Below are 10,614 nucleotides of genomic sequence, written 5' to 3'. Positions count from 1 at the left end.
TTTATTAAAGCCTAGGGGGACCATGTGTCAGGGACGACATCAGCTGTGGAGTCCCCCAGGGGTCCATTCCTGGTCCTATTACGTTCTCCCTTTGCATGCTACCACGAGGCAAAATCATTAGAGAAAATCTGTAGCTGTTGTCGTTCTGAACAAGACCAATGACTGTGTTTTGATTTCCTCCTCTTCCAGAGGCTCTCAACCAGGGTGGAGACAATGTAGACCTGGATTCCCTGATGGCAGACCTGTGTTCCATAGAGCAGGAGCTAACCACCATCGGCAAGCCAAACGCCAAGCTCCGCCAAAAACCCACCGCCGGGCGCAGCAGCAGTGCCAAGGGGCACGGTGGAGCTGGAGGTAGTGGAGGAGGCACCTCCAGCAGCGGGGACAGTACCTCCTCCAGTACCCGGGCCTCACCGGCCTCTACGGTGGCAGCTCGCCACGGGCGCCCCATGGCTTCCAACCTGTCCCTGGATGATATCACGGCCCAGCTGGAGCAGGCGTCTCTCAGTATGGACGAGGCTGCTAGACAGAGCTCCCACTCCCTGGCCAGCGCCTCTTCCAGCTCCACCATGAGGAGGCCCGCCTCCCACCACCACACACACCGCCGGACAGGCTCGGTGGGGACGGTCAGCGAACACGAGGCCCTGTCTTTCTCCCTCTCGTCTCGGTCGTCGGTGAACTCTGCGTCGGCCAGCAGCATGGATTCTCTGGATAGGCCCTCGGAACAGGACGGGGTCACGCCTACACAACAGGGACCCAATCAGGGCCCTCCGGGCAACACCGAGGTAGGCTGCACATGCCCTAAATCTCATCCATACACACTAAATAAGTACTGACCTGAATTTACAGGTTGACCTCACTGCTTTTCTATCTAGTGATACATTTACAGGTTGACCTCACTGCTTTTCTATCTAGTGATACATTTACAGGTTTACCTCACTGCTTTACGGCTCGAAGGACCATGACAGAAATGAAGCTACTTTAACTACACTAGTGGTATAGGGTTATGAAGTAGGTGTCAGGTTGTTTATGGATGAAGTAGCTTGACAACAATTGAATGCGGCTGTTAGATTAACTAATTTCCCTTTGGGGATTAATATGGTACACCTCCATCTCACATGTCGCCGTGTGGAGAGTGTGTGAGCACTGCAGGGGAAAGGAGATGCCACACTAGCTATGTTTCCATTCAATAAAATATGCAGATTTTCCCACGAGAGATGTTTCCTTCAAATTGTACTTTTTGTTGGATAAAAGGCTGTTCGTGATGATGTAATAATGAAAACCACTTTTGCGCTTACTAAATAAAACAACATACAGCACCAGTCAAAAGTTTGGACTCACCTTCTCATTCAAGGTTTTTTTTACATGTATTTTTTACTCTTTTCTACATTGTAGAATAATAGTGAAAACATCACAACTATGAAATAACACATATGGAATAATGTAGTTACCAAAAAAGTGTTAAACAAATATATTTTAGATTAGATTCTTCGAAGTAGCCACCCTTTGCCTTGATGACAGCTTTGCACACTCTTGGCATTCTCTCAACCAGCTTCATGAGGAATGCTTTCCCAACAGTCTTCAAGGAGTTCCCATATGCTGAGCACTTGTTGGCTTATTTTCCTTCACTCTCATCCCAAACCATCTCTATTGGGTTGAGGTCGGGTGATTGTTTAAGCCAGGTCATCTGATGCAGCACTCCATTACTCTCCTTAGTCAAGTAGCTCTTACACAGCCTGGAGGTGTGTTGGGTCATTGTTCTGTTGAAAAATAAATGATAGTCCCACTAAGCTCAAACCAGATGGGTTGGCGTATCGTTGCAGAATGCTGTGGTAGCCATGCTGGTTAAGTGTGCCTTGAATTCTAAATAAATCACAGACAGTGACACCAGCAAAGCACCACCACACCACCTCCTCCATGTTTCACGGTGGTAACCACACATGTGGAGATCATTCGTTCACCTACTCTGCGTCTCACAAAGACACGGCGGTTGGAACCAAAACTCTCAAATTTGGGCTCATCAGACCAAAAGACAGATTTCCACCGGTCTAATGTCTTCTGCTTATTGGTGTCCTTTAGTAGTGGTTTCTTTGCAGCAATTCGACCATGAAGACCTGTCTCCTCTGAACAGTTGCTGTTGAGATGTCTGTTACTTGAACTCTGAAGCATTTATTTGGGCTGCAATCTGAGGTGCAGTTAACTCTAATGAGCTCTGGGTCTTCCTTTCCTGTGGCGGTCCTCATGAGAGCCAGTTTCATCATCGATCTTGATGATTTTTGCGACTGCACTTGAAGAAACTTTCAAAGTTATTGAAATGTACCGTATTGACTGACCTTCATGTCTTAAAGTGATGATGGACTGTCGTTTCTTTTTGCTTATTTGAACTGTTCTTGCCATAATATGGACTTGGTCTTTTACCAAATAGGGCTATCTTCTGTATACCACCCCTAACTTGTCACAACACAACTGATTGGCTCAAATGCATTAAGGAGGAAAGAAATTCCACAAATGTACTTTTAAGAAGGCGCACCTGTTAATTTAAATGCATTCCAGATGACTACCTCATGAAGCTGGTTGAGAGAATGCCAAGAGTGTGCAAAGCTGTCATCAAGGCAAAGGGTGGTTACTTTGAAGAATCTCAAATATAAAACACTTTATTTGGTTACTACATGATTCCATATGTGTTATTTCATAGGTTTGATGTCTTCACTATTATTCTACAATGTAGAAAATAGTAAAAAAATTAAGAAAAACCCTTGAATGAGTAGGTGTTCTAAAACTTGTAAGTTCAATATGTTTCCATTGCATTTTTAACGCCCAATCAGGTTTCAGGTTTTTTCGCATGTTCTCTAGACAAAATTTGCTGATAAAGTTATATGATTCTAGGTTTATATGATGAGATGGATGAGAGCAAGATCATTTGTATTTGTAAATTGGCAGCTAAGCACCGATCTCAATGTCACTAGCGAACAAATTTAAGACCCTCAATATTTATTGTTAAGGAGCATCAAGCTCATCACCGTGCACTTCCACCACCCTGTGAAGTTCATCATCATTTATTTCATATGTAGCCTAATAAACTACATGCTTTCCTGAGTCGTAGTGGGAGGACCACACAACATGTCATCTCAAATTTACCTCGACATGATCAACAATTGTGCAAGAAATCATTTCCACCACAATTTGTCGAAACATTTTTTTTAAAGACATAAAAATCCAGAGACTTTTCTTTCTCGCAATTTAATTTCAATTCAAGGGGCTTTATTGACATGGGAAACATATGTTTACATTGCCAAAGGAAGTGAAATGGATAATAAACAAAAGTGAAATAAACAATAAAAATGAACAGTAAACATTACACTCACAGAAGTTCCAAAAGAATAAAGACATTTCAAATGTCATATTATGTATATATACAGTGTTGTAACAATGTGCAAATAGTTAAAGTACAAAAGGGAAGATAAATATTTACAATATATTTACATATTTACTGTGTTTCTGCACAGTAAGGGATTTATTTTTCTCCATCCATTCCTCCATCCATCAGGGAGGGATGGAGAGGGCTCCAAATGTGCAGATTAAACTGGGTTCACTGATTTGAAGCTGCCAGACTGACTGCCAGACTGACTGACTGCCAGACTGACTGACTGCCAGACTGACTGACTGCCAGACTGACTGCCAGAGAGAGAATGCATCCAAAATGGCACCCCATTCCCTATATAGCTCTCTATTGTCGACCAGAGCACCATGTAGGGAATGTTGTGCCATACAGTGTACTATATAGGGAATAGGGGGCCATGCAGTGCACTATATAGGGAATAGGGGGCCATACAGTGTACTATATAGGGAACAGGGGGCCATGCAGTGCACTATATAGGGAATAGGGGGCCATTTAGGACACAGAGAGAGAGCTGTAAAACTGCTGAGAGGGAATTGATTGTTTAATTTTTCCAAAGTTTAGGGATCAGCAGTTCGTTTAGCTCCTCCTGCTTTAGTGACTGGGTCGTTTATAAAGGTCTGTCTGTCTAATCTTTAGTAATCTCACCCAAATGTAATATTTAATCTACGACAGAAAAATATTTAGAATAAACATGGTCTAGTCTATGTAGAGAGTGTGATTCTCTGAACAGAGATGGTCTTGTCTATGTAGAGAGTGTGATTCTCTGAACAGAGATGGTCTAGTCTCTAGAGTGTGATTCTCTGAACAGAGATGGTCTAGTCTGTGTAGAGAGTGTGATTCTCTGAACAGAGATGGTCTAGTCTGTGTAGAGAGTGTGATTCTCTGAACAGAGATGGTCTAGTCTGTGTAGAGAGTGTGATTCTCTGAACAGAGATGGTCTAGTCTGTGTAGAGAGTGTGATTCTCTGAACAGAGATGGTCTAGTCTGTGTAGAGAGTGTGATTCTCTGAACAGAGATGGTCTAGTCTGTGTAGAGAGTGTGATTCTCTGAACAGAGATGGTCTAGTCTGTGTAGAGAGTGTGATTCTCTGAACAGAGATGGTCTAGTCTGTGTAGAGAGTGTGATTCTCTGAACAGAGATGGTCTAGTCTGTGTAGAGAGTGTGATTCTCTGAACAGAGATGGTCTGGTCTATGTAGAGAGTGTGATTCTCTGAACAGAGATGTTCTGGTCTATGTAGAGAGTGTGATTCTCTGAACAGAGATGTTCTAGTCTATGTAGAGAGTGTGATTCTCTGAACAGAGATGGTCTAGTCTATGTAGAGAGTGTGATTCTCTGAACAGAGAAAGTGTTTTAAAGGAGAAGTCTGCAGGAAGTTCTCCCGCTTCACCAACTCTCACATTTAACTTCTCTGCTCTACGGATCCCTTTTACGGGATCACTTTCCTAAACAACCGCTAGAATTGCAGAGCGCCAAATGCATAAATATTACTAAAAATATTTATAATCATGCAATCACAAGTGAAATATACCAAAACACAGCTTAGCTTGTTGTTAATCCACCTATCGTGTCAGATTTTGAAAATATACTTTACAGCGAAAGAAATCCAAGCATTTGTGAGTGTAGCTTTCAATGCTATAACAGCTTAGCCTTATATTAGCTTGGTTAGCTTGGTCACGAAAGTAAGAAAAGCAATAAAATTAATCGCTTACCCTTGATAATCTTCAGTGGCCATGTGCTGAATGTAGGGACAGTGGAGTGAACAGTGGAGTGGCCATGTGCTGAATGCAGGGACAGTGGAGTGGACAGTGGAGTGGCCATGTGCTGAATACAGGGACAGTGGAGTGGCCATGTGCTGAATACAGGGACAGTGGAGTGGCCATGTACTGAATGCAGGGACAGTGGAGTGGCCATGTACTGAATGCAGGGACAGTGGAGTGGCCATGTACTGAATGCAGGGACAGTGGAGTGGCCATGTACTGAATGCAGGGACAGTGGAGGGGCCATGTACTGAATGCAGGGACAGTGGAGTGGCCATGTACTGAATGCAGGGACAGTGGAGGGGCCATGTACTGAATGCAGGGACAGTGGAGGGGCCATGTACTGAATGCAGGGACAGTGGAGGGGCCATGTACTGAATGCAGGGACAGTGGAGTGGCCATGTACTGAATGCAGGGACAGTGGAGTGGCCATGTACTGAATACAGGGACAGTGGAGTGGTCATGTACTGAATACAGGGACAGTGGAGTGGCCATGTACTGAATACAGGGACAGTGGAGTGGTCATGTACTGAATACAGGGACAGTGGAGTGGCCATGTACTGAATACAGGGACAGTGGAGTGGTCATGTACTGAATACAGGGACAGTGGAGTGGCCATGTACTGAATACAGGGACAGTGGACTGGCCATGTACTGAATACAGGGACAGTGGAGTGGCCATGTGGACAGTGGAGTGGTCATGTGCTGAATACAGGGACAGTGGAGTGGCCATGTGCTGAATACAGGGACAGTGGAGTGGCCATGTGGACAGTGGAGTGGTCATGTGCTGAATACAGGGACAGTGGAGTGGCCATGTGCTGAATGCAGGGACAGTGGAGTGGCCATGTACTGAATGCAGGGACAGTGGAGGGGCCATGTACTGAATGCAGGGACAGTGGAGTGGCCATGTACTGAATGCAGGGACAGTGGAGGGGCCATGTACTGAATGCAGGGACAGTGGAGGGGCCATGTACTGAATGCAGGGACAGTGGAGGGGCCATGTACTGAATGCAGGGACAGTGGAGGGGCCATGTACTGAATGCAGGGACAGTGGAGTGGCCATGTGCTGAATACAGGGACAGTGGAGTGGTCATGTGCTGAATGCAGGGACAGTGGAGTGGCCATGTACTGAATGCAGGGACAGTGGAGTGGCCATGTACTGAATACAGGGACAGTGGAGTGGTCATGTACTGAATACAGGGACAGTGGAGTGGTCATGTACTGAATACAGGGACAGTGGAGTGGTCATGTGCTGAATGCAGGGACAGTGGAGTGGCCATGTACTGAATACAGGGACAGTGGAGTGGTCATGTACTGAATGCAGGGACAGTGGAGTGGTCATGTACTGAATACAGGGACAGTGGAGTGGTCATGTACTGAATACAGGGACAGTGGAGTGGTCATGTGCTGAATGCAGGGACAGTGGAGTGGCCATGTGCTGAATACAGGGACAGTGGAGTGGTCATGTGCTGAATGCAGGGACAGTGGAGTGGTCATGTGCTGAATGCAGGGACAGTGGAGTGGCCATGTGCTGAATACAGGGACAGTGGAGTGGCCATGTGCTGAATACAGGGACAGTGGAGTGGCCATGTGGACAGTGGAGTGGTCATGTGCTGAATGCAGGGACAGTGGAGTGGCCATGTGCTGAATACAGGGACAGTGGAGTGGCCATGTGCTGAATACAGGGACAGTGGAGTGGCCATGTGGACAGTGGAGTGGCCATGTACTGAATGCAGGGACAGTGGAGTGGCCATGTACTGAATGCAGGGACAGTGGAGTGGCCATGTGCTGAATACAGGGACAGTGGAGTGGTCATGTGCTGAATGCAGGGACAGTGGAGTGGCCATGTACTGAATGCAGGGACAGTGGAGTGGCCATGTACTGAATACAGGGACAGTGGAGTGGTCATGTACTGAATGCAGGGACAGTGGAGTGGTCATGTACTGAATACAGGGACAGTGGAGTGGTCATGTGCTGAATGCAGGGACAGTGGAGTGGCCATGTACTGAATACAGGGACAGTGGAGTGGTCATGTACTGAATGCAGGGACAGTGGAGTGGTCATGTACTGAATACAGGGACAGTGGAGTGGTCATGTACTGAATACAGGGACAGTGGAGTGGTCATGTGCTGAATGCAGGGACAGTGGAGTGGCCATGTGCTGAATACAGGGACAGTGGAGTGGCCATGTACTGAATACAGGGACAGTGGAGTGGCCATGTACTGAATACAGGGACAGTGGAGTGGCCATGTACTGAATACAGGGACAGTGGAGTGGCCATGTGCTGAATACAGGGACAGTGGAGTGGCCATGTGCTGAATACAGGGACAGTGGAGTGGCCATGTGCTGAATACAGGGACAGTGGAGTGGCCATGTGGACAGTGGAGTGGCCATGTACTGAATGCAGGGACAGTGGAGATATTCCTGTAAAATTTGGAAATAAATGCCCCTCTTGAATGTTGAGTTATTTGACAAAGGTAAGTGTCATAGAAACTGCAGAATTTGATCTTTCCGAAACGATGTAGAAATCACGATGTTTTACCTGCATGTGACTCTGAAGGAGGATTTGATACAGTGACGCTCCTTTCCATGAAGAGATGGGGAGCATCTTGTAAATCTGACCGCTGATAATGTCATCAGACTATCGTCAATTTAATCTTGTCTTTAGGCTGTCTTTTATTATGTGTGAAATTAGTTTAGTTTCCCCCCTCGCTCATCAACTTGGATCGAGTCGAAGGATATTATTGGCGTGATTCTAAAGGCCTACTGCAACACGTTTTTAGTTTCTCTTACAATACATGTGATTAGTAATAGAGATATATATGTTAAATAAAACAGTCACGTAACAGATTCATTTTTACAAATTAAAACGTGAAAAAGAACGGTATCAAACCCGCAAGGCGCACGGTCAAATGATTCACATGAGCACCAACGCTGCCATGACACGCTCATCATTACACTATTGTTGTTCTGACTTCAGATCATCCTCTTCCTCCTCGTCGTGTTGTTGCCAGAGAATTTCTATACCATAAACCGATCTCAAATGTTGCTTTAGAGAATTTTGGCAGTACTCACAACCGCAGATGACGTGTAACCGTGCCAACCTAGGACATCTGGCTTCTTCCCCCTGCGGGGATCGTCTGAGACCAGCCATCCGGGACACCTGATGAAACTGGCTTTGCACAACCGAATCTCAGGGAAGCTCATATGCCTCCTCATCGTCCAGGATCTAGATAATACTCAGCCTAGTAGTATTATTTATTTCAGGAGAAGTGTGATGCGTAAAGGTCTATAGTTGTTGAAGCCAATTACAACAATGTTGACAAACATATTGAGCAAACCGTTTTTTTGTTCTCCGCGGTTGCCGTCACTCGTTACTGTAGCTACTATTTAACAAACTATCAATCCACAATGGACTAGAAAGAGAATATTCCGTGCCACTTGATTACAACGCAAAGACCTGTCAATAACAGAACTGGGAGAAAATGGCATGCAGTATCAAGCCATGGAATGGGTTGATTGGCCAAGCCGTCGTCACACTTACAATGCATTTATTCATCAAAACTCCGCCCCTTTCGTACCACCAGCTGTTGCACTCGTAATTTCCACAGTGAAAATAGTAAAAAGTGTTTGACACGTCTCTGGATCTGTAGCGCTAAGATTTACCATTTGCGTTAGAGCGCCAAGATTACAATTGTTGAGTTTGATTTGTTAATTTAGAGCTCTGGGTCTCTTACTGTATGACAACAGATTGAGTTAAATTAACAAATGGCACACTGGTATTTTATTCCACTACTGTGTTACAATGATTCTGATCTACTTCTTTCTGATCCTGATCCTTCTACTTCTTTATCTTAGATCACATTTTTCTATGCTTTCACAACTGATATCAAATGCACAATTTGTTCATTGCCAATCACTGATTTCATTAATGTTTCTTGTCTCTTCTTCTTCTTCTCTCTCTCTCTCCGTTCTGCTCCAAGCACTCCTATCTGGACAGGGAAACCTCCCTGATTCTGAAAAATATAGCCGGGAAACCCTCTCACTTGCTGACCAAGGTGACTCTCTTTCTCCTTCGCTTGTCTCTTCGTCCTGCATGCAATCAAGCTATTCTCTCATTGGTGGCTTTTTAACCACACCCTTCATGCAACAATGAACCCCTCTCCCTCTCGTGATGTCATATCCTCTGGTTGTTAATAGACGGTGTTTATTTTCTATAGGTTAAGATAGTTCTATACACTAGTATTTCCTAGAAGTTCCAAAACTTTTTTCTCTTGGGGTCCCCCTTCCAGCATTGGTGAACATCCCGCCTGACCCCTGACCCCCGACCCCTGACCCCCGCACCACGTCTATTTCTATGGGAACAAGCACCGTTCGTGACACAAACTGTTCACGTTCATCGTGTTGGCGGAGGTTTAAAGCTTATTTCCTGCAATTCTACACAATTTTGTCATGGGGCGCAAAGAACATTTTTTAAAGCTAATTTTCTTGCGATTTTTATACATGTTGCCATGTCTAATGTTTATTCATGTATTCAACTATCTATGGGCTTAACTTCTAACAAGTTATAAATATCTCTCTAAGGTCTGTAATTTTTTATTTTATTTTTTATTTCACCTTTATTTAACCAGGTAGGCTAGTTGAGAACAAGTTCTCATTTGCAACTGCGACCTGGCCAAGATAAAGCATAGCAGTGTGAACAGACAACACAGAGTTACACATGGAGTAAACAATAAACAAGTCAATAACATGGTAGAAAAAAAAAGAGAATCTATATACAATGTGTGCAAAAGGCATGAGGTAGGCAATAAATCGAATAATTACAATTTAGCAGATTAACACTGGAGTGATAAATCATCAGATGATCATGTGCAAGAAGAGATACTGGTGTGCAAAAGAGCAGAAAAGTAAATAAATAAAAGCAGTATGGGGGGTGAGGTAGGTAAATTGGGTGGGTAGTTTACAGATGGACTATGTACAGCTGCAGCGATCGGTTAGCTGCTCGGATAGCAGATTTTTAAAGTTGTTGAGGGAGATAAAAGTCTCCAACTTCAGAGATTTTTGCAATTCGTTCCAGTCGCAGGCAGCAGAGAACTGGAAGGAAAGGCGTCCAAATGAGGTTTTGGCTTTAGGGATGATCAGTGAGATACACCTGCTGGAGCGTGTGTTGCGGGTGGGTGTAGCCATCGTGACCAGTGAACTGAGATAAGGCGGCACTTTACCTAGCATAGCCTTGTAGATGACCTGGAGCCAGTGGGTCTGACGACGAACATGTAGCGAGGGCCAGCCGACTAGGGCATACAGGTCGCAGTGGTGGGTCGTATAAGGTGCTTTAGTAACAAAACGAATGGCACTGTGATAAACTGCATCCAGTTTGCTGAGTAGAGTATTGGAAGCTATTTTGTAGATGACATCGCCGAAGTCGAGGATCGGTAGGATAGTCAGTTTTACTAGGGT

General features: G+C 44.9%; 1 protein-coding gene across 5 annotated transcripts in view; it reads left to right on the top strand.

Annotated features, from left to right (window-relative positions):
- LOC139538548 (ras-associated and pleckstrin homology domains-containing protein 1-like) overlaps positions 1-10,614 on the top strand; it is a 187,114-nt gene that overhangs the window by 113,460 nt on the left and 63,040 nt on the right. For 4 of the 5 annotated variants that reach the window (XR_011667756.1, XR_011667757.1, XM_071340708.1 and 1 more), the window contains 2 exons: positions 190-785; positions 9,141-9,215. Coding sequence is in view for 3 of the 5 variants with exons in the window: in XM_071340708.1 (XP_071196809.1) it covers positions 190-785; positions 9,141-9,215 (671 nt within the window). In the remaining 2 variants the exon portion in view is untranslated. The remainder of the gene's footprint in view (positions 1-189; positions 786-9,140; positions 9,216-10,614) is intronic. The other variant, XM_071340710.1, reaches the window with a different exon arrangement.

The sequence above is a fragment of the Salvelinus alpinus genome, chromosome 14 (assembly GCF_045679555.1).
Source record: "Salvelinus alpinus chromosome 14, SLU_Salpinus.1, whole genome shotgun sequence".
Lineage (NCBI taxonomy): Eukaryota > Metazoa > Chordata > Actinopteri > Salmoniformes > Salmonidae > Salvelinus > Salvelinus alpinus.
This window is presented reverse-complemented; position numbering and strand designations above follow the sequence as displayed.